A 24941-nucleotide genomic window follows, 5' to 3' on the forward strand; every position below is an offset into this window, starting at 1 on the left:
TTGAGCAAGGTTGATAGATACAAGATAAATGTACAAAAATCAAGTGTATGTTATACATTAAAAATGGGAAATAAACAAAAATAAAATTAATGAAGAATTCCATTTATTATAGCATCAAAAGGAATAAATTATTTAAGGGGAAATTACTAAAACAAGTACACTATTTATATGCTGCAAATTACAAGACATCTTGAAAGAAACACAACCCACAAAACTACAGAAAATATTTGGTAATCATATATCTTTTTTTAAAAAAAAAGCCTATATCCAGAATATATAAAGAACTCCCACAATTCAACAATAAAAAGATAAGTATCCTGACCTTAAAGATGGACTGAAGATTTGAGCAGAACTTTCTCCAAAGAAGACATACATATGACCAATACATACATGAACAGAGGTTTGACATCATTCGTCATCAGTCAAATGAAAATGGAAATCCCCGTGGAGACCACTTAACTTGCACTAGGGTAGCTCAAATCTCATTAATGGATTGATCGTGGATGGATTCGTGGCTTCATGGTCCCCTGACACGCGGTGAGAACTTAGCGGGTGGGGCTGACGTGAAGGGGCTGGGTCCTCCAATGGCACCTGAAGGCTGTACCTGGTCCCCTGTCCCTCCTTTCTCTTGCTCCCTGCCTCTCTCTATGCCTCTGGGCGAGAGCTTTGAGCCCCCTGTGATGGGGCCCAGTGAGGAGGAACGGAAACCTCTGAAGCCAGGAGACATCTATTTCTAAAGAACAACCGTGACCTGCGGAGCATCCGCTGCACTGCATTGGCTGTCTTCTCTGGCGTGGGGCTGAGGTGCGCTCAGGAAAATCAGTCCACAACCTGAGCCACCGTTCATTTAAATGTCCTTGTTTTTATTTTCAGTTAAAGAAGGGCAACGAATCCAGGTCACCATAAAGGAACACAATGAGCAAAAATGACCCAGCAATAAGTCATTCCCCTCACCAGAAGGGAGAGAAGGGGAGGGGAATCCTGGCTCCAAGAACTGGGGATGCTAGGACTCCTGCGCAGCTCGGGAGACCCTCACCCGCCCATCCCCACCCTCGCAATGTGGGAAACAGTGTACCAAACCCTCCCGCTTCTAGCAAATACTTCCCTATGTGGAAAGAAGTGAGAAGGGGGGGAGGGGGAGGGGGAGGAGGAGGAGGAAGAGGAGGAGGAGGAGGAGGAGGAGGAGGAACAACCAAAGAGAACTCCCCCACACAGAAGCGCCTGCAATGCTAACCTCCGGGACCCTGGCCCCATAGGAAGAATGCCTGCAGTATTCTCCACAGTGTAGGTCTCCAGAGGCTGGAGCGGGTCGGGAGGACAGGGCAGGTGGAGGAAGCAGGCTGATCCAGCAGCAGGTGGAGCTGGTCCCAGGGGCTCTACTTGTTCCGCCCTCCTGGAGCCTGCGCAGTGAACGCACTGAGCACCGCCCTTGAAGGCGAGATGCTCAGCAGGACAAGCACCCGCACCCGCAGCACCAAGCTATAGCAAAGGCCCCTGCGATGTTCTGTTCTGGAAATTTCATCAGTATTTACATCTGAAGTTTTTTTCAAAGGTTAAGATTCTGTCTACTTTTTCTTTCCTCCCAAAGGCCTTGAGACTTAAATAGGACTTCATACCTTCAACCTGATGCCAGAGAAGCAGAACAGTTAGATTAACTTCTCTCTACCCAGGTTTGTACAAATACAGAACATTTTTAAAAATACAGAAAGCCTTAATAATCGGTCTTAAAGATACCTAGGCATCCACCCCTGAGATTAATCAAATGTTAGACCATTCAGCTATGTTTTATGCTACCTTTCTTTTTGGGGGGAGGGGACTAAAAGTTCCCCTAGGAACTCAAGAAATAAAATAAATACATAAATGAAGAAAAGAAAATAGAAAGGAAAGGAGGGGGAGGAAAGGAAGGGAGGGAGGGAGGGAGGGAGTGGATCCCACTCGGAGGGTGGATATGTTAACAATGTGTTAGTGGTAGAAACCCAATGCTGGATAGATGGGTATTCCCTCTAAAAGGCTTTGTGTAATACTGAAACATTTTATTATTAAATGTTAGGGCAAAAATATGTGTAAAAAATACGTTTGACAAGTACATTTCAAACCAACCCGTCAGCCCCACCCATCTGCAGATGCCGCAGATGTGTAGTGTTCTGATATGTTTTGGATACTCCTTACACACGTGTACCTGTCCATAAACTCTGTGCACAGTTGCTTATGTATTTTCAAAACGTGGTGAAAAGTAAACACTCACACTCATTTCCAATTTCTTCAAGATTTATCCTGGTCACACACACATACTGATGGATTCTTTAACCACTATGTCCACCACGTAAAAAAAAAAAAAAAAAAAAAAAAAAAAGTCTGTTGACTTGTTCTCCGACCAGGGTACCCAGGCCACGGACTTCCTCCCCTTACCTCCCCTTAGAGACCTGTCCCGGTGCAGCAGGCTGAGCCTTCTATCAACCTCGACAAGGTGGAAGGTGGGCTTTTCACAGTGGCTCCCCAGTGAAGGTCTTCAAGGGAATTTTCCAGGGAATAAGGAAAGAGATTAAAAGTCTCTTTCCAGAGAGGTCAAGAGGAGAAGGGAGATTAAGTGGGCCTTCCTAATAGTGGACTGAAGACAGACACTGACCTATGGCTACAGCCCAGAGTGAAGTTGTGCACCTATTGGAGAAGCTGTGAATGCGCCATTATAAATTTTCTTTATGCATGTCGACCCAGGACGGGGTGAAGGGCAGAATACTGAATGACCCATTCGCCTTGTATTATGGCTTTTAGTGCATTATGCTGCACGGAAGATTCTTCTGTCCCAAAGAAGCCCAAGAGCAGATGCTGACCACCATTTACAGTGAGCTCAGTCTCTCTAAGTGCTGTTGACAGGCACTGTTTCACGGAACACTGAAGCCAATCTCTCTATTTTACAGATGAAGCTCCTACACTCAGAGAGTTCAAGGAACTTGCCCAAGGCCACACAGCAGACAAAGGCCTCCAAAGGACAATAAAGGTCACAAAGGACAATAAAGCAGAAGGGAAGCTGGCAGCCAGCAGGTGCTCCTTGCAGCAGGATGCTGGCTAATTGTAATAACGAGGACCACGGGACGTTTAGGATCTGTGATTGCACAGACCTAAGGAGGTGACATATGGAAAAATCACATGGTCGCACAAGAAACAGAACAAAATATCACAATGAAGTTGCTTTTTGGTAACCTTGGTTACTATCACTATAGTTTCAAGAAAATATTTTCTACACATTCGAAGCATCACCCATATGTCGCCTTCCATCTGTGACTTCCCGTGCCCGAGCCCAGCATGAGCAGGTGTCTCTGAGCCCAGGAAGCCCTGGGATGAACTGGGTGTGACCAGAGTGTGGCTTGGGGACAGAGAGAGGGGCTTCAGCAAGTGGCGTGGCAGCACTACTCACCGGTCCTGGAGGGCAGGGATCTTGGAAGGACACTGCAGGTACTGCTTAAACCGCAGCTCAAAGGCTTGGCCAATGGAGCCGATGACGTCTTGGGCCAGGCCGTCACAGCATTCCAGAATGTGACAAGCTGAGAGAGAAGGAGACACAGACAATTAGAGACCGACGCGGGAGCTCCCCAGCTGCTCCACCAAGAGCTCCTTCTTGGGGTCAGAGAGGAGAGGGGGTGTCTTCTTGCTTCATCATGCAGAAATGCCTCCATCATCATCCCTGGGGAGATCCCACTGCTCTGGGGGAAGGCATTCATGTTTTTTTTTTAAGAACCCGCTGTCTGCAAAATTATAGGCTCTATTTTTAAAGAAGGGACTTTTAAGTCCAAATTGGTGGTGCTTCAATATCCTTAGAGTCTTCAGACAGTCAATTCTAACCTTGTTAGGGAAACGGCCTTTGGAGGGAGACCTCAGCACAGCCTAGAGCCTGGTCTTGCACCAACGGAGTCCCACGAAGTGCCCGTGGGCTGTGAGCAGTGGATTTAAACTGAGAGCTGTCAAGTGAACCTGGAGACAGTGGTTCCGCGACTTTTCAGTGGGAGTACAATGTAGACCGCCAAAGGCAGTCGCTGGAAAGAGTGGGAAGCACAACCTCTTGGAATGGTGGTCAAGAGGTATCAGCCCGTGTGCCTGCCCGTCCCCGCGACGTGCGAGCCACGTCCCACACGACACCGGGACTGGGTTTTCAGGCAGATTCTCAGGAAGGCAGCTTGTGAGGAAGAAGAGATAGAAGTTAGGGAGCTGGTGGCCAGAACAGTGCCCAGAGGCGGGGCAGCGGCCTGAGAGGGCTTTCAATGGTTCGAGGGCAGGTACCAGCAGGACAGCCTCCGCACCAGGACAGTGTGCCCCGACGTGAGACCTCCAGACTCTGCGGGCCTGTCACCAGGAGCAGCGTGCTAGACAAAATGACCAAGGCCGTTGTTTGCCCTGAGCTCCTGCACGTGTCCCAGCAGACCAGACCTGACCAACATGGAGTCCCTCCTGACAACTGCCCCATTCCCAAATGGGAACTTGAAGGAAGCGGACAGATCCCCAAATAGACCAGTTTCTCCAGAAAACAGGAGCCAGTGTAGTAAGAAAGGCCCTCTGCTTCAGCCCTGACCTCCCCACCACCCCAAAAAGTTAAAAAGTAAGTGTCCTGATCTTGACCAATCCGGCCGTTCTTCTAATCGTTCTGTCTCCTTGTGCCCACTTGACAAACCCACCGTTCTGCTTGGCCCTGTGGGAGCTCTCCAGGTTTAGAAGGTCCCCAGTTCGTGAATCACAAATAAGTGAGATCCATGACTAAATGTGTTGTGATTCTGTCTTTGGACGAGCACAGCACACAGCCTGGCGACAAATGGGATGAAGGGATTCTCCTGGAGAAGAGTGACAGATGCCCATCAACGCTCCGTCTCTCTCTTGCCAACAGCCACCAGGTATTGCCAACCCCCAGCAAGGAGCTTGGTGGTCATTCCCGAGGGACGGCAGTGACTAGGGAGACATGGAACTGCACCCATCTTGCCAGAGAAACCAGGACACGCCAGAAAGAAGCCTCGTGTAGACCGGAAGGGGGCAGAGACCCCCACCACCTCCACGTGCATCTGCCCAGAGCCAGCCAGATACTGGCGGTTCACCCACAGGACAGCCCTGGACCCTCAGTCTGCTAATCCCCCAGACTACAGGTGGACCTGGGGAACAGTATTTGGGGGGAAGAATGTGGCGAGCACACCGTTGCTCTGGATTGCAGCGTGACCCATCACATAGATAGAGCAGTCCTATTTCAGCCACAGGCAAAGGATTCGTGTAAAAAGGTGGAGGTGTCCCAGATACCGTTTACATGTTGATTCGTGATATCATCGGGTTTTATCGTGGGTTTTATTATTAGCATAGTCCTGGATAGTCACAAAGCCAAGCCCGTATTAAGCAAGGATCACGGTGGCACAAGTCACCGAGGAATTCAAACGCAAGCCTCACGCTCAAGGTCAAAAGGAAGTGGAGGTTCAGACTTGAAGAAGCAAAATCCAGCCTGACCGGGTTCCCCCAGCCTATCTGCGGGCTTCCAGCCACACTTAGTGGCCCCTACTGTTCCGCATCAGCACCAGCCAACGGCATGGCCTGGAACTTTAGAGAACCATAGAATAAGAGAGGAAAGGGGTCAGAAGATAGAGTCTTTTTTTTAAAGGAGAGAAGCCACCGCTAACATCTGAAATGGAGAAGAGAGAATGAGGCTTGTTCGGGGCCGGCCACTCGCATCTCACCTCCACTAAACTCCTACACACCTGAAAACACGAAGGCTGTGAAGGGTGTGCTGTCCCCTAAGGCCAGGCAGCCTGGAGCAGCAAGGGCCTAGGTGCCAGTGCCCTCGCAGGGTGAGGACCAGGCCCTGCAGTCTAAGTGACAGAGGGTGGCACGGCCTACAGACAGCGAGCCGGCACAGGAGCTCACGATCACCATCGCTGTTCACAGGAATTAAATCAGGACTCGGTCCTGGGACCCGGCACGGCCCCCAGTGAATGGAGGAAACAGCATCATCCGCTGCTTGGCCTGAGGATTCCTTTTGTAAAGTGGCCTTTACGTGTCCCAGGAGCTCACCCCACACGCCCCAAAGGAACCCTGGATGTCGTCTTGGGAGCCTGGTATCTTCTCCGAGAGCTTTGCCAGTCTTTAGCCGAAGCCACAGCCAAGAGGATCTGGCATGAACATCAAAGATGAGTCCTCCCAAAAGGTGGCCATCAGACCCGGGTAGCGGTGTGGGGCTTCACGCGTCCATGAGGACGTGGCGGCCAAAGGCACAGTTCCCAAGCCAGGAGGACGATGAGAGAGACCCGGAGCACTGTGCCCAGAATGAAGAGGCGAAATGATGGAGAAGGGGAAACATGGGTCAGGGACCGGCAAGATGGAAGCACGGTCCACTCGGTCACTCCTGGGGAACTGGTCCTTTGGATGGCATTGACAGCCAGCAGAGTGTCGTTTACTTACTGGTGGAGCTCACTGGCCAACAGGAGTCTCTTTTTTTACTTCTGTGAATGTCAATGGTTAGAAAATTTATCTTTCCATCTTTGAGGCACTTTTTAAAACAATTTTTAATTTGGAGTAGTTGATTTCTTACCTTTTCTGATTATCATTTTTACTTTGAAATTGACACCTACAAAGTGTCCAAACTGGAAGTCAATCTTACCAGCTTTGCTATTTCTTTCCTGTTTGCCCAAGTTCTTATTGTCATTATAACCCTTGACTTATGGTTTCTCTCTGAGAAGTTTAGTTCAGTTAAAAAAATTAGTTAATAGTTTGATATAATCCCATTTGCCAGATCTTATTTTTTTGTTAACTATGCTTTTGAGTTCTGACCCCAAAATATCCTTGCCCAGACCAATGTCATGAAACATTTCCCCTATTTTCTTCTAAAAGTTTCATAGTTTGGGGTCTTACAATTATGTCTTTAAGCCATTTTAGTTGACTTGAGAGACAGCATCTAGTTGTATTCTTCTGCGTGTGGATACCCAGATTTTCCAATGACAACTTTTGAATAGACTATCCTTTTTCCCCAGCATGTGTTTTTGGTACCTTTATGGATAATCCACTAGCTGTGAATGCATGGATTTATTTCTGGGATTTCTACCCTGTTCCATGAGTCTGTGTGTCTGTTTTATGCTCAAACTCTGCTTTCTTAGTGCAACTTTGCAGCATAATTTGAAGTCAGGTAGTGGGCTGCTTTGTTCCTTTTGCTCAAGATTGCTTTGGTTATTCAGGGTCTTTTGTGATCCCATACAAATTTTAGGATTGCTCTTTTTTACTTCTGTAAATTTCATTGGTATTTTGATAAGGATTGCATGAAATCTATAGACTTAATTTTTAAAAAGTCGATCTCTTGGGCTGGGGATGTGGCTCAAGTGGTAGCGCGCTCGCCTGGCATGTGCGGGGCGCTGGGTTCCATCCTCAGCACCACATAAAATAAAACAGATGTTGTGTCCACTGAAAACTGAAAAATAAATATTAAAAAAACCTCTCTCTCTTCTCTTTCTCTCTCTCTCTTAAAAAAATTAAACAATTGATCTCATGGGAGCAGAGAGTAGAACGGTAGATATCACAAGAGGGTGTTCGGGTAGAGGAGGGATGAAGAGATGTTGGATAAAGGATATATAATTACAGTGAGAAAGGAGAATAAACTTCCAGAGACCAATTGTACAGCAAGATGACTATAGTTAATAACAAAATAGTGTGTTATTGAAAATGTAAAAAAGAAAACGGTTGCTATCAAAAAAGTAAAACTATGTGAGGGTGATGCATTGGTTAATTAGCTAGATTTAACCATTCCATAATGAATATCTATAGTCTTCCCTTAGAATATGTAGGGCATTGATTCCAGGATCTCCTGAGGGTACTAAAATCTGAGGATGTCAATTCCCCCGTACAAAATGGCATATATTTGCACACAACCTACACACATTCTCCCTATGCTTCGAAATCACTCTGCGATGACTTAAAGTAGCTAATACAATGTAAATGCTATGCAAATAGTTGTTACATTCTATTTTTATGTGTACTATTTTTACTGTTGCATTGTTATTCTAAATATTTTCCATCTGCAAATCCAAAGATGTGGAGTCCATGGATACAGAAGGCCTGGCGGACTTCAGCGTTAGGGCACAACAGGATAGAATCACACAGTGCTATCCACTGATTTAAAAAGTCGGAACAAAAATGTCTTCCACCTGGTTAATGCGAGGTTGGAGTCCATTTCCTGAAGCCCCTTAACTCAGCCCGACAGGGGGGGCCGCAGAGCCTGTAAGAACAGCTTAGCTAAGAGGCCCGCCCGCCGTCTCTGCTCCCTGCACGCCGTGCCCTGAGATGCTCTCCTCCTCGGGTGGTGCTCTGCCTCACCTTGGACCCACAACAATGGGTTCAGCCAACCACGGACTAAACCTCCGAATCCATGAGCCAAAATCGACTTTCCCCGTCTAAGTTGTTCTCGTCAGGACTTTTGGTCCCAGCAATGAAAAGCTGACTGAAATATCCTGCTAGACAGTAGCTACTCTCTCTTCCTTTCATTGGGGCTGATGGCCCCCCACTGACATAGAGCATCAAAGTCCAATGGATTCTCAGCAGAGCAAAGGAGATTGCTCAAACCCTAGCAGGTTTATCAGCCAACCATAGTCTGCTCCTTTTATGTATTCATATGCCGCTCATTGTTCAAAGCTTTTGATCCAAGATAGGTAAGGAATTTAAAAATCAAGCTAGCATGTTAGTAGTCACTTAACATGTGTCCTAGCTCCAGATTAAGACTACACGGAGATAGCATTTACACCCATCAGGCTGGCAGGGATTTAAAAGTCTGAAAGGGTCAATTGTTCAACCAAAGGAGCCCTTCTCTGTCACTTGTGGGATAATAGTTTCAGAAAAGCTGAGGATGAACAAAGACATGGTAATTCAGCCTTAGAGGTATGCATCTCCTAGGAAAATTCTTGCATTGGAGCACAAAATGGTGTGTCCAAAGTAGTTACTGAAGATGTCATTCAATAGACATTTACCAAGCATCTAGCATGCTCTAGACCCTACCCTAGGATCTGGGGATGGAGCAAGAAACAACACAGAGTTCCTGTTCTAATTAAGATGAAATGTCTGAAGAAATACAATTGATCAACAAATATACGAGAAAATGTTCAGCATCGCTAGCAATTAGAGAAATGCAGATCAAAACTACTCTAAGATTTCATCTCACCCTAGTCAGAATGGCAATCATCAAGAATACAGGCAACAATAAATGTTGGCGAGGATGTGGGGGAAGAGGCACACACATACACTGCTGGTGGGACTGCAAATTGGTGCAACCACTCTGGAAAGCAGTGTGGAGATTCCTCATAAAACTGGGAATGGAACCACCATTTGACCCAGTTATCCTACACCTCTGTTTATACCCAAAGGACTTAAAAGTCAGCATGCCACAGGAATGCAGCCACATCAATGCTTATAGCAGCTCGATTCACAATAGCTAAGTTATGAAGCTGACCTAGGTACCCTTTGGCAGATGACTGGATAAAGAAAATGTGGTATGTATACACAATGGCATATTACGCAACCTTAAAGAAGAATGAAATTATGGTATTTGCAGGTAAATGGATGGAGCTGGAGAATATCATGTTAAGTGAAATAAGCCAAACCCAGAAAACCAAAGTCCAATTGTTTTCTCTGATAAGTGGATGTGGATCCATAATGGGGGACAGGGGCAGTGGGGAAGAATGGAGGAACTTTGGATTGGGCAGAGGGGAGTGAGGGGAGGGGAGGAGGTGTGTGGGGGGGGAAGGATGGTGGAATGAGATGGACATTATTACTCTGTATACAACCTGTGTGACTCTGCACCATGCACAGCCAGAGGAAGGAGAAGTTGTGCTCCATTTGTGTACAGTGTGTCAGCATGCACTCTGCCGTCATGTTCAAGTCATTAGAACAATTTTTTAAAAATTAAAAGAAGAAAAAAAAGATCATGTGTCTTATAAGAGACAAAAGAAGAGAAGACATGGACACAGATTGGAAGGGATGAGGTGAAAGTGGAGGCAGAGATCGGAGCAATGGGGCCGCAAGCCAAGGAATGTTGGGAGCCGTCAAAACGGCTAGGGCCTCCACTAGGGCCTTTGGAGAAAATGAGGGCATGCTGTCCCCTGATGTCAGACTCCTGTCCTCCAGAAGGTTGAGAGAATAAATTTCTTTGTTTGACGCCATCTACTCTGTAGTCATTGGCTACAGTACCCACAAGGAACTAAAACAACCATGGAGAAAAGGTGAAATAAAGGGGGATTCTGGTATCGGTTAAATGCACGAGATGGTCAGAGGAGGTGACATTGGAGAGGACATAAGAAGGAAGCCAGGAAGGAAGCATGGGAAGGCTGGTATGGGAAGATCCTGGGTCTAATAAGTGCAAAGGCCCTGGGGCAGCAGCCTGCCAGTCATGTCCAAGGATGATCGAACCCACAGTTGGTGCAGCGGCCGTGGTGGGAGGGGAAGTGGTGGGAGAGGAGGTCAGAGTCTGCAGGATGAATCAGGAAGGCTGATGTCTTGTTGACAGGTGGCAGGAATAGACAAGGCAGAGAAGTGGGGAGCCAGGAAGAGATCATTGCTAAGAAGACAAGCAGGTGGCCTGGGGGGGGCGGCGTTCCTGGGCATTTTTTTCCTCACTGAACCCACAGCTGAAAACTCGGAGATACCCACAAGGGAGTACCCCACACCATCACCAGGGGGTCCATTTGGTGTTCCAATGATAGGAGCTTCAACTACCTGGGCGGTCAGTACAGGGAACCCCCCCCCCCAGGGCCTGGGGCTGTTCTTACTAAGGACACGGAGAACAGGGATCGTTGAGATTTCCATGTTGCATGTCCCCAAAGCTCATGAGAGACCAGGAAAAGAACAGAGGGGAAATGACCTGATGGTGAGAGGCGGCACCTGATCCGTGTCAGTCCCCTGAGCTGGGTCACCTGGGAGGTGACCGCAGGCAGGCAGGGTGCGGCTGCAGGAGGTGGCTCACTGGGGGTGTGCCTTCACTGGGGGGTGGGGTGGCGAGGCCGGGGGAGTCCTGGGAGTGCTGGGCGAGGGCTGGTGCCAGGGCAGGTGCCAGGGCTGTCAGTGTTTGGGACAACAAAGCACCTTTATCAGTGTCTGGGGTGCTCATGGCCTGGCTTGGCCTGAGGCTGGCGGGAGGTCCCCACGGCGGGCGGGTCACACAGGGCTCAGGGCACTCTGACTTTCAATCAGGGTACCGCAAGAGAGTTGGGGTGGGGGGACCCAGAACCACCAGGGGTGGGGTGGGGCAGGAGCCCTCAGGAGGACGTCACAGGCTGGGCCTGCCGTTCCCGAGTGACACCAGGAGCAGGCTGGCCGTGCGTGGGCCCAGCCTCCCGGGTGGGAAAGGGGGACTTGGTAAGATGGGGCCTGGCTCTGTTGGTGAAGATCACTGCTCCCAGAGCCCCGCGTGGGGACCATCTCGGCACCAGTGGTTGGGAGACGAACCCTCAGCCACACTGTCACCAGGACAAACCCTGAACCTCCTGGGCAAACCGGAGGGAAAGATAAGAGAGTAAGTCATTGCACGCACCCCTACTCAGATGAGGCTTTGTTTCTGGGGAAAGGAATAATTAGAGGCAAAACTACAGTCTTTCCCATCAATGGGGCTTTTCGTTTTGTCTGCAGTGTTGGGGGTTGGACCCACGGGTACCCACCACTCCTTATTTTACTCTGAGGCCGTGTAGTGCTTACTCACCTACGCTGCCAACTTGCGATCCTTCTGCTCAGCCTCCCGGGGAGCTGGGGTTAGGGGTGTGCACCCCGGTGCCCGGTGATGAGTTCTTATTATGTAAAGCCTTTCTGAAAAAACCACCTCTTAGGGCCTACTGCCTTCCAGGGTCAAAGAACCAGATCCCTTTCACTGAAATGATTGCTGGGCTTACTGCTGGGCGCGGTAGTGCACACCTGTCATCCCAGCAGCTTGGGAGGCTGAGGCAGGAGGATCGAGAGTTCAAAGCCAGCCTCAGCAATGGCGAGGTGCTAAGCAACTCAGCGAGACCCTGTCTCTAAATAAAATACAAAATAGGGCTGGGGAGGTGGCTCAGGGGTCGAGTTCGATCCCTGGTACTTAAAAAAAGGAAAAAAAACACCAAGATAACCACCTATGACTGAAGGCCAGAATAAGGGAGTCTGGCTACCTGTGGTGGTGTATCCCATTTGCAGGATTCACTGGAGTCCATTCCACATCTCTCCCACTGTTAGGAAAATCTTGGGTGAAGAGCGCAGGATGTCTCAGGAACTTCTAAGGTTGAATGTGTCAGTTTTTCTCCTGCTAAGGCAGCATCACCTAAGTCTCAGATATGACTTGTCATGTGTCGCTCCAGGGAGTACCAGAAGGGGCCTAATCAGGGTGCCATTGTGACTAAAAATTGCATGAATCACTTGCCCCTTGTGGACAGCTGTATGTCCAACTGGAGCCTCATTTTGTAGTTGCTTGTGACCCAAACAGGTCACTTAGAACTAATATGGACATATATATGGTTGCAGGACATGGGAGTCACTGGGTAGTAATGACAGTCCTCAAGTGATATTTACCCCAAGAAACTGAAATAAAGACATTGAAGAGAAATCTGTACTTGGCTATTCACAGTGGCCAAGAAATGGAATCAGCCTAAGAGACCAATGACAGATGAGTGGATAAAGAAAATGTAACCGATAAAACACGATGGAAGACCAGGCAGCCATAAAAAAGAGTAAATCTTGTCATTTGCAGCAATATGGATAAACCTGGAGGGCACTATATTAAGTGAAACAAGCAGGCACAGAAAGATAACTCTGCCTGTTCTCAGTTAATGTGTAGAATCTAAAAATGCTGATCTCGGCAATAGAGTGGCATGCTAGTTGTACAGGCTGGGAAGGGTGTGGAGGAGGAGAAGACGAGGAGGAAAGACTGGTCAACAGGTACAAAACTCAGTTGGAAGGAATAAGTTCTGTCGTGGTGTTGCCCAATAGGGTGAGTACAGTGAGCAATAAACTAGATATTTCAAGTAACTGAGAGCACTTCTAATATCCTCATCGTAAGGAAAAGGAAATGATAAATGTCAGTGGTAGCAGAAATGCTAATTCCTCTGATTTGATCATTGCCCACTGTACAGGAGTATGCAAAACCTCCCTCTGTACCTCTCGAATATGTATCATAGTCATGTGTCAGTTAAAAATTAAGTAAAACTCTAAAACATAAATTTTAGGAAAGAGCATGGTTCATGAGAACCCAGCAGAGCCGAATCTCTTGGGAGTTTCATCTCTCCTCTGCGCATGTCACTGCCTGGGCCCCCCATGGGCCCTAGTTTTCAACTCCCCCTCCCCAACCTCCGGGGGACCCTTACCTCCTGGAGATCTTGATGGCGGCGGTTCCCATGGGACTTGGTGACTAGGAAGAGAGACTTTTCCCCTTCCACCAGATTAACTGTAGTAACCGGGGGTCTCGATACGGGGGAGGTAACTATGAATGCTCACTAGAAATGCTTCCAGATGAAGACGGTGAAAAAGATGGTAGAAAAGTCACAGAACAGGCATCTGCTTTGTGCTTTAAATATAGACCTTGCTGCTCGGCCATCGGTGGCTGATTTTAAAGCTGACGTTTCCCCTTCTCTTCTCCCACTCCCTGTCCCTAACCTCGGAAGCAGCAAGGTCACCATTCTTCCTGGACTCGGCCTAGTTGTCCGTCCTGCTCGCTGACCTCAGGAAGGAAGGGATCCAGACTTGGGAGCTGGGGCTCTAGGACGCAGGTGTGCCCCTCAAGGCTACCGCCTGGATCTCAACTAGGACTCCTCACAGGGGCATCTGGAGTTTAGCCCCCTGTCCCCCAACACCGCCCCCAGTAGTTAGAATCCAGCCCCAGGGCAGGAGTTCCTGTGTGTTCTCGTTTGCTAACAAATCCACAAAACTTCTATTTCCTTCCTCTCAAAACCTCGCCCCTGTGGTTGGATGGGCAATGGGATCCGCAGCAGCCAGGCCACCTGGGAGGCTCCCTGAGAGACAAGAGTCCTGTGCGCGGCTCCAGGAGACGGGAAACAGAGGAAAGTGGGGATTCCACTCAGGAGCCAGCGAGGCCCCCCCGGAGTGATGGTCTCTTAGAGAAATCAGTGCCAGGCCTGGGGCTGCTGCATGGGGCCCGGAGGATCCCCCCAGACCATCCTAAACATTTGCAGAAATGCAGACTTCCCTGCGGGCGCAGGTGTGCAGCCTGGCAGGAAGGAGATTAAACACAGGCTGGCGGAAGGGCAGACCCCTGCCTCCCAGGGCCTCCCTCTGGATTCTAAGTGAGACTGTGGCAGGAACCGGCTGGGAGCTGCAGACGGAGCAGGGTGGCAGCAGGACCTCTGAAAAGGGAGGTTTAGATGGACGCCAGCCCACGCACACCAGCTGCCGTCTGGCACAGCTCACACTGTCCAGTCAAGCGGTGGGATTCGTCACAGGACATTCAGAGCCACCTCAACTGCCCCTGGAGAAGGGCGGGGCACGATTCCTGCAACTGTGGGGACAGAACATTTCCCAAAGGACACAAAATTGCCCTCCCAGCAGGGAAAGATCTAGAAGCAGGGCTGTCGTCACTAGAGCTTCTCTGTGCCCAGGAACTGGGCAGCACTGGGAGCAGAAGTGAGCCAGAGGCCAGGGTCGCACCTCCACACCAGAGACGCGCAGGTCACCCAGTCAAGACCCTGGGGCCGACTGTTGTCTCCCAGTGTCTGGCGTGATCCCCCTGGAAGGCCCAGCCAGAGACCCCTGGATGTCACGTCCTGTGCAGGGGTCACTTCAGGTTCTTTAATGTCAGCGTTTCCGTTTAACCACCGTTGTCTTCTGTGTTGACGTGATAGACTTCTTCCTGGCCAGTATCCCATTCATTGATCTGGTTTTAGGTTGTTCCTTTAAATGTGTGTAAGCATGGCCTTAGGCCTGAGCCTAAGCAAATCCATTTTAAAATCCCAGTTTGAAACCTGCAGTCTCACCAGGCATGACTAACCTGGCCCTCCAGTATGGCCCTAGGCACAGACAAGTCACTTCTCCCCACCCTGGAAAACTCAGTGTGAATCCTCTGGCATGGGCAAACCCCAATATAGAAGAAGAAACACGAGAAAACAGAAAAAATACACTGCAAAAAGTTCGTCACTCCCCAATAACTGAATTCACATGTATTAAAGTAGATGAAATCTCCAAGTACTTTAAAAATTAGTTGTTAAAATGATTAACGAATTTAAAAAGATCTAAGGAATAAATTAAGGGAGGAATAAAACAGAATCTGAATGAGCCTTTCTCTAAGAAGACAGATTCCTTAAAAAAAAAAAAAAAAAAACAGAAATCTTGGGAATGAAAGATACAATAAGTCAAATAAAAAACTCAATTGAAAGTTTCTAAAATATTTTATCAAGGAAAACACAGAATCTCAGCTTGAGGACAAGGTGTCCTTTGGGAACTTTCAGAGAGCATTAAAGACAAAAATAATAAAACTTTTCTGGTTTAGATCTGAGCTCAAAAAGCTCACGTGTGAGACAGTGCAAGAATCTTCAGAAGTGAAATGATTAGATTATAAGAGGTGTGACCTAATGGTGGATTTTCCCACCCATATGGATTAACTGGTTGGGAACTACTGGCAGGTGGGATGGGGCTGGAGGAGGTAGGTCACTGGGGTGGGCCTTAGGAGTTTATATGTTGTCCTTGGCGAGTGGACCTCCCCTCTCTCTGTTTTCTGGTTGCCCGGTCTCGGGCTGCTTCCTTCTGCCACATCTTTCCATCATAGTGTTCTGCATCACCTTGGGCCCAGAGCTATGGAGTTTGCCCACCAAGGACTGAACCTCTGAAGATTATGAGCCAAAATCAACTTTTTTTTCTCTAAATTCTTCTTGTCAGTTCTTTTGGTCATAGAAGCACAGAGCTGACTAAAACAGAAACTAGGACCAGAATATATAAGAACTCTGGAGCATCATTAAGTGACCAAACGACACTTCACTGGCAGAGAGGAAACAGTAGAAATACAGGCTATTATCACTGACATCATATTCAGTGAAGTAACAGAATATTTCCTAAACTTTGAATGAGTCATACATCAATACGCTGGAAGCATTTGGAATCCTAAGTAGAGAAGACACATGACACATTATAATTACAATAATAAAAATCCAGAAAAAGGAAGAATGTCAGAGGATACAAGAGAGATGGCCAGGTCACATTTTAAGGAAAATTACTCAGATTAACAGCAGGTTTCTCTGAAGAAACCCTGAAATCCAGGAGGATTTGGACTGATGCATTTTGAGTCCCAAAAGAAAAAGATTGCCAACCAAGATTGCTATAATCCAGCAAAGCAATCCTTCAGAATCAAAGAAGAAATGAAAACCTTCCAAGGTAAACATAAAGTAAAGAAATTCATGACTTCTTAGCCAGCATACTTAAAGGAATTCTACACACCAAGAGAGCTCAGGAAAGAATAAATCTCATTAGAAGAATAGATAAGCAGATGAGAATTAGCACTGAAGCAAACACTGAAAAGAAATAAAAATCACAGGACAGAATACATTATCTCTCTACAATAACACTGTGTGTAAATAATTTCAGTTCTCCAGTTAAAAGACAAACTTTCAGATTTCATTTAAAAAAAAATGAGACCCAACTGTATGTTGTCTGCAAGAAACACATCTCGCCCATAGACATCCACAGGCTTAAAGTATAAGAAGGAAAAACGAAGATCTATGCAAATAAAGCCTGAAAGCAAGCAGGAGTAGCTGCTCAATCTGTCAAAGTGGACTTCACACCAAAATTAGTTAGAAGAGACAAAGAAGGTCAGCACACACTGGTAAAGAGAACAATCCAACAAGAAGACATAATGATAGTCAATATTTATGCCCCACACATAAGGTGCACCTGATTGTATAAAACAAATGCTGTTTACCAAAAAGGCTCAGGCAAATCCCAGTCTAATAAAACAGTTATTTCAATACACCTCTCACCAATCGGTCACCCAGACATAAAATCAGCAAAATGCTACAGAAGATCATATGGATTTCACAACATCTACAGAATATTCCATCCAACAATAGGTGACTACACTTTCTTTTCAGCTGCTCATGGAACTTTATCCAAAATAGATCAATCCCATCTTGGGCCACAAAACAAGTCGTCACAAATCCATAAAGGATGATAACATTTATTGCATATTATAACATTATAATAGAATGAAGTTAGAAATGAACAGCAAGAAAAAATATAGAAGCTATATAAAAACACATGAAGATTCAATAACTTTTGAATGATGACAGGGTCGGTCAATAAATACGATAAAATTTATAATTCTTAGAATCAAACCAAAATCTTTGATACATAGTAAAAGCAATTTTAAGAGGAAATTTTATATCTATAAATGCCTATATAAAAAATGCCCAAATAAATCACCTCACAATCTTAGAAAAACAAAAATGAACCATTCCCAAAATAAGAAGAAATATAATCCAAAACCAAAGTTAATGAAATAGAGAATAAGAATACAATGCAAAAAATAAATAAAGAGTTGTTTTTTTTTAATATGGGCAAGATGATTCCAACATGGCGGCGGGCGCGGAGAGATCAAGTCTCTGACCTCTTCAGCTGTGCAGGCATAGGGAGTCGTAAACAGCCTAATTCTGTTTGCTGAGGATCACTAGGCAATGCTGAGCTGACGTGGATCTGGAACGAGCAGTCTGGGCCTCTCAGAACACACACTGAACCTGGATCGGCTGAATTCAAGCTCCCGTTCGCCTGCTTCCCGCAGACAAACAGCTGTGACTCAGCACTAATCCATCCGGCTGAAACAACCGGTCAGCCCTTCTGATCCTACGGAGGTAAATGCCAACCGAGCCTTCATAGGTAGTGGCCACAGGTGTGAAACGGGGCTTGGGAGAGACAGTAAGCACCCACCCGTTGCATTGGTCACCCGGCAAAGGGAAACGAACTGTCGCCATTTGCAAGAGATACCACCATGGCAGAGAACTGACGTCATCAGACTGCGGCGGAGGAGATAACTTCATTGAAACCTGCGGCTACAGGTGTGTAATTCGCTAGCCTTCCCTCTCCACACATCGGGGAAACCTTAAGGGCCAATCTCAGCTCTCCTGTAAGGGCCTCTCCCAGCTCTCCCGTGAGCACGGTAGCCAGACCGAGGGAATTAGAGGTGGCGCGGGACCCGCCGGCGTGGGACTACCGCTCCCACCAGTGCAGACAGCTGAGGTCTCTTGTACCAGCTACCGGGGGTGTGGCTACCGGAGGGGCAGTAAAATTCGCTGAGGATTCTCAGCCCCAAGCTCTACAAACTTAGGGTCTGAGGGAATGGCAAACTGGAAGAGTGTGCCCAGTCATTCATGACAACAGGGCTCCCGGGAGCAGCAGACCTGGTGTGTACCCAGTATTGTGGTGAGCGGCACCCGTGAGAGGGGCCTGGCTAGAGGAAAAGTGGGGAAGTGACTAGACACAAGAGGACGCCCTAGGCACCCAGGATTGGAGACTTGCCCAGTCTGGGAGGAGGAGCTGCTGCACAGTGATTGGTTTCCGCGTATTGATAGGAGAAACTTGGCCTGGTGGTCACAGCGCCACCTACTGGAAGAGAAGTTAATCAAACTCTAAGACTGCATTTATTAGTTTTTTTTTTGTTGTTGTTGTTGTTTTTGTTGCTGTTATTGTTGTTGCTGTTGTTGTTGTTTTAATTTTGATTTGGGGTTTTCTTTCAGTTTCATTTTTCTTTCTTGTTTTTTTAATTTTTTTTTTTTTTTTTTACAATTTTTTTAAAAAATTTTTTTTCTTCCAATTTTATTTTTTTTTTTATTATTTAAAAAATTTTTTTTTCTTTTTTTATTTCCTATTTTTTTTTCTTCTTTTATCTTTTCATTTCTTTTCAATGATCTTATCCCCCCTTCCTTGAATTCTACCTGCTTACTCTCATTCTCTTTAGTGACTTTTTCCATTCCCTTCTAATACCTTTCCTCCCAAGCATCAAATAAATTTATAGGAGTAAACAGTAACGCAGCAGTCAAACAGAACAAGAAGTAACATGAGCAGCTTCAAAAAGCAAGGAAGAAAAGGAGTACAAACAATGCAGGACAGCCTAAATATTCAGGAGGAACTAGAGTCATCAGAAAAATGGTCATATAAAGAACTCAAGGAACACCTTAGACAGATGGAATGGAACCTTAAAGAGGATACGAGACAGCAAATTCAAGCAGCAAAAGAACACATTGAGAATGTATTACACAAACAGATAAAAGAAGAAGTTAAGCACCTTTATCAGGAGATAGAGATTATAAAAAAGAATCAAAACATAATCTTGGAAATGAAGGAAACTATAAACCAAATTAAAAACTCAATTGAGAGTATCACTAACAGAGTGGAGCAAGTAGAAACCAGAACGTCAGATAATGAAGACAAATTATTTCATCTTGAAAAGAGTCTAGCCAACTCAGAAAGGCTGGTAAAAAATCACGAGAAAAACATCCAAGAGTTATGGGATAACATAAAAAAGCCAAACTTACGAGTCATCGGGATAGAAGAAGGTACAGAGATTCAAACCAAGGGAATGAGTAACCTGCTGAATGAAATAATTACAGAAAACTTTCCAGAAATAAAAAAGGAAACAGATATACAAATTGAAGATGCATACAGGACACCGAGCACACAAAATCACAGTAGACCAACGCCAAGACACATTGTTATGAAGATATCCAATATACAGAACAAAGAGAAAATATTAAAAGCTACAAGAGAAAGGAGACAGATTACATTCAGGGGTAAACCAATAAGGTTAACAACGGATTTTTCATCACAGACACTGAAAGCAAGAAGGTCATGGAACAATGTATTTCAAACACTGAAAGACAATGGATGCCAACCAAGAATTCTGTATCCAGCAAAATTAAGCTTCAGGTATGACAACGAAATAAAAATTTTTCATGATAAACAAAAGTTAAAAGAATTTGCAGCCAGAAAACCAGCATTGCAAAGCATTTTGAGCAAAACACTACATGAGGAAGAAATGAAAAACAATAACCAAAACCATCAGAGGGAAGTGCCTCGGTAAAGACAGAGGGCGAGGGGGAAAAATAATCATGGAAAAACAAACTAAATTTTTTTTTTTTTTTAAAAAAAAAAAACGATAAATAATCAAACATGGATGGAAGTACAAACCATATATCAATAGTAACTCTGAATGTTAATGGCTTAAACTCTCCAATAAAGCGACATAGGCTGATATCATGGATTAAAAAAACAAATCCAACAATATGCTGCCTCCAGGAGACACATCTGATTGGAAAAGACATACACAGGCTGAAGGTGAAAGGATGGGAAAAAATATACCATGCACACGGTCCTCGTAAGCAAGCAGGGGTGGCCATCCTCATATCAAATAAAATCGACTTCAAGACTAAGTTAATCAAAAGGGATAAAGAAGGACATTATATACTGTTAAAAGGAACCATTCACCAACAAGACATAACAATTATCAATATTTATGCACCAAATAATGGCGCTGCGACATTCATAAAACAAATTCTCCTCAAGTTCAAGAATCAAATAGACCACAACACAATAATTATGGGTGACTTCAACACACCTCTCTCACCATTGGACAGATCCTCCAAACAAAAGTTGAACAAGGAAACTATAGAACTCAATACCACAATCAATAACCTAGACTTAACTGACATATATAGAATATATCAACCATCATCAAATGGATATACATTTTTCTCAGCAGCACATGGATCCTTCTCAAAAATAGACCATATATTATGCCACAGGGCAACCCTCAGTAAATATAAAGCGGTGGAGATAATACCATGCATTTTATCTGATCATAATGGAATGAAACTGGAAATCAATGATAAAAGAAGGAAGGAAAAATCCTACATCGCATGGAAAATGAACAATATGTTACTGAATGATCAATGGGTTACAGAAGACATAAAGGAGGAAATCAAAAAATTCTTAGAGATAAATGAAAATACAGACACAACGTATCGGAATCTATGGGACACAATGAAAGCAGTTTTAAGAGGAAAATTCATCGCCTGGTGGTCATTCCTCAAAAAAAGAAAAAACCAACAAATAAATGAGCTCACACTTCATCTCAAAGCCCTAGAAAAGGAAGAGCAAAACAACAGCAAATGTAGCAGAAGGCAAGAAATAATTAAAATCAGAGCGGAAATTAATGAAATTGAAACAAAAGAAACTATTGAAAAAATTAACAAAACTAAAAGTTGGTTCTTTGAAAAAATAAATAAGATCGACAGACCTTTAGCCATGCTAACAAAGAGAAGAAGAGAGAGAACTCAAATTACTAACATACGGGATGAAAAAGGCAATATCACAACAGATGCTACAGAAATACAGAAGACAATTAGAAATTATTTTGAAAACCTATATTCCAATAAAATAGAAGATAGTGAAGACATCGATAAATTTCTTAAGTCATATGATTTGCCCAGACTGAGTCAGGAGGATACACACAATTTGAACAGACCAATATCAATAGATGAAATTGAAGAAGCCATCAAAAGACTACCTACCAAGAAAAGCCCAGGACCGGATGGGTATACAGCAGAGTTTTACAAAACCTTTAAAGAAGAATTAATACCAATACTTTTCAAGTTATTTCAGGAAATAGAAAAAGAGGGAGCTCTTCCAAATTCATTCTATGAGGCCAACATCACCCTGATTCCGAAACCAGACAAAGACTCCTCAAAGAAAGAAAACTACAGACCAATATCTCTAATGAACCTAGATGCAAAAATCCTCAATAAAATTCTGGCGAATCGAATACAAAAACACATCAAAAAAATTGTGCACCATGATCAAGTAGGATTCATCCCTGGTATGCAAGGCTGGTTCAATATACGGAAATCAATAAATGTTATTCACCACATCAATAGACTTAAAGATAAGAACCATATGATCATCTCAATAGACGCAGAGAAAGCATTCGACAAAGTACAGCATCCCTTTATGTTCAAAACTCTTGAAAAACTAGGGATAACAGGAACGTACCTTGACATTGTAAAAGCTATCTATGCTAAGCCTCAGGCTAGCATCATTCTGAATGGACAAAAGTTGAAGGCATTCCCTCTAAAATCTGGAACAAGACAGGGATGCCCTCTATCACCACTTCTATTCAATATAGTTCTCGAAACACTGGCCAGAGCAATTAGACAGACGAAAGAAATTAAAGGCATAAAAATAGGAAAAGAAGAACTTAAATTATCACTATTTGCAGATGACATGATTCTATACTTAGAAGACCCAAAAGGGTCTACAAAGAAACTACTAGAACTAATAAATGAATTCAGCAAAGTGGCAGGATATAAAATCAACACGCATAAATCAAAGGCATTTCTGTATATCAGCGACAAAACCTCTGAAACGGAAATGAGGAAAACTACCCCATTCACAATATCCTCCAAAAAAATAAAATACTTGGGAATCAACCTAACAAAAGAGGTGAAAGATTTATACAATGAAAACTACAGAACCCTAAAAAGAGAAGTAGAAGAAGATCTTAGAAGATGGAAAAATATACCCTGTTCATGGATAGGCAGAACTAACATTATCAAAATGGCGATATTACCAAAAGTTCTCTATAGGTTTAATGCAATGCCAATCAAAATCCCAATGGCATTTCTTGTAGAAATAGATAAAGCAATCATGAAATTCATATGGAAAAATAAAAGACCCAGAATAGCAAAAGCAATTTTAAGCAGGAAGTGTGAATCAGGCGGTATAGCGATACCAGATTTCAAACTATATTACAGAGCAATAGTGACAAAAACAGCATGGTACTGGTACCAAAACAGGCGAGTGGACCAATGGTATAGAATAGAGGACACAGAGACCAATCCACAAAACTACAATTATCTTATATTTGATAAAGGGGCTAAAAGCATGCAATGGAGGAAGGATAGCATCTTCAACAAATGGTGTTGGGAAAACTGGAAATCCATATGCAACAAAATGAAACTGAATCCCTTCCTCTCGCCATGCACAAAAGTTAACTCTAAATGGATCAAGGAGCTTGATATCAAATCAGAGACTCTGCGTCTGATAGAAGAAAAAGTTGGCTCCGATCTACATATTGTGGGGTCGGGCTCCAAATTCCTTAATAGAACACCCATAGCACAAGAGTTAATAACAAGAATCAACAAATGGGACTTACTTAAACTAAAAAGTTTTTTCTCAGCAAGAGAAACAATAAGAGAGGTAAATAGGGAACCTACATCCTGGGAACAAATTTTTACTCCTCACACTTCAGATAGAGCCCTAATATCCAGAGTATACAAAGAACTCAAAAAATTAGACAATAAGATAACAAATAACCCAATCAACAAATGGGCCAAGGATCTGAACAGACACTTCTCAGAGGAGGACATACAATCAATCAACAAGTACATGAAAAAATGCTCACCATCTCTAGCAGTCAGAGAAATGCAAATCAAAACCACCCTAAGATACCATCTCACTCCAGTAAGATTGGCAGCCACTATGAAGTCAAACAACAACAAATGCTGGCGAGGATGTGGAGAAAAGGGTACTCTTGTACATTGCTGGTGGGACTGCAAATTGGTGCGGCCAATTTGGAAAGCAGTTTGGAGATTCCTGGGAAAGCTGGGAATGGAACCACCATTTGACCCTGCTATTGCCCTTCTCGGACTATTTCCTGAAGACCTTAAAAGAGCATGCTACAGGGATGCTGCCATATCGATGTTCATAGCAGCACAATTCACAATAGCTAGACTGTGGAACCAACCCAGATGCCCTTCAATAGATGAATGGATAAAAAAAATGTGGCATCTTTACACAATGGAGTACTATGCAGCAATAAAAAATGACAAAATCATAGAATTTGCAGGGAAATGGATGGCACTAGAGCAGATTATGCTTAGTGAAGCTAGTCAATCCCTAAAAAACAAATACCAAATGTCTTCTTTGATATAATGAGAGCAACCATGAACAGAGCAAGGAGGAAGAGCAGGAAGAAAAGACTAACATTTAACAGAGTCATGAGATGGGAGGGAAAGGGAGAGAAAAGGGAAATTGCATGGAAATGAAGGGAGACCCTCATTGCTATACAAAATTACATATAAGAGGTTATGAGCGGAATGGGAAAATAAACAAGGAGAGTAATGAATTACAGTAGATGGGGTAGAGAGAGAAGAAGGGAGGGGAGGGGAGGGGGGATAGTACGGGATAGGAAAGGTAGCAGAATACAACAATTACTAATTGGGCATTATGTAAAACTGTGGATGTATAACCGATGTGATTCTGCATTTCGGGGAAAATTGGGAGTTCATAACCCACTTCAATCTAATGTATGAAAATATGATATGTCAAGAGCTTTGTAATGTTGTGAACAACCAATAAAAAAAAAAAAAAAAAAAAAAAAAAAAAGAAATAAATAAGGAATGTCAAAACTGAAAAAAAAAAAAAAAAAAAAAAAAAAATAATATGGGCAAGATTGATAAACTTCTATTCAAACAAACAGAGAAGGGTGGGTGGAGAAGAGTCAAATTAATAGATTAGAGGTGAAAGGAAATATTAAAACAGACATGAATGAATCCAGAGGGTCATTAGAAACTATTTTTGAAAACTTACATTCCAATAAATTAGAAAATCTAGTAGAAATGAATAAATTTCTAGACACATATGAAATACAAAAGTTGAACCAAGAGGATATAGAAAAACTAAACACACTGATAACAAACAATAACATTATAAACAGTAATTAGAAATCTTCCAACAAAGAAAATCTCAGGACCAGATGAGTATACAGCAGAATTCTTCCAGATCGATAAAGAAAAAATGCCAATGCTCCTCAAATTATTCTATGAAATAGAGAGGGACATTTTCAAACTCATTCTATGAAGCCAGTATCACCGCAATATCAAAACAAGGTAAGGACACTCCAAGGGAAAAAAACTATAGTCCACCAAAAATAGTAA

At 44.2% G+C, this 24941-nt stretch overlaps 1 protein-coding gene across 2 annotated transcripts in view; it reads right to left on the reverse strand.

Moving 5' to 3' along the window:
• Shc3 (SHC adaptor protein 3) overlaps positions 1-24941 on the reverse strand; it is a 173248-nt gene that overhangs the window by 44202 nt on the left and 104105 nt on the right. For both annotated transcript variants that reach the window (XM_078030657.1, XM_078030658.1), the window contains exon 7: positions 3416-3542. In XM_078030657.1, coding sequence (XP_077886783.1) covers positions 3416-3542 — 127 coding nt within the window. The remainder of the gene's footprint in view (positions 1-3415; positions 3543-24941) is intronic.

This window comes from Ictidomys tridecemlineatus, chromosome 13 (assembly GCF_052094955.1).
Source record: "Ictidomys tridecemlineatus isolate mIctTri1 chromosome 13, mIctTri1.hap1, whole genome shotgun sequence".
Lineage (NCBI taxonomy): Eukaryota > Metazoa > Chordata > Mammalia > Rodentia > Sciuridae > Ictidomys > Ictidomys tridecemlineatus.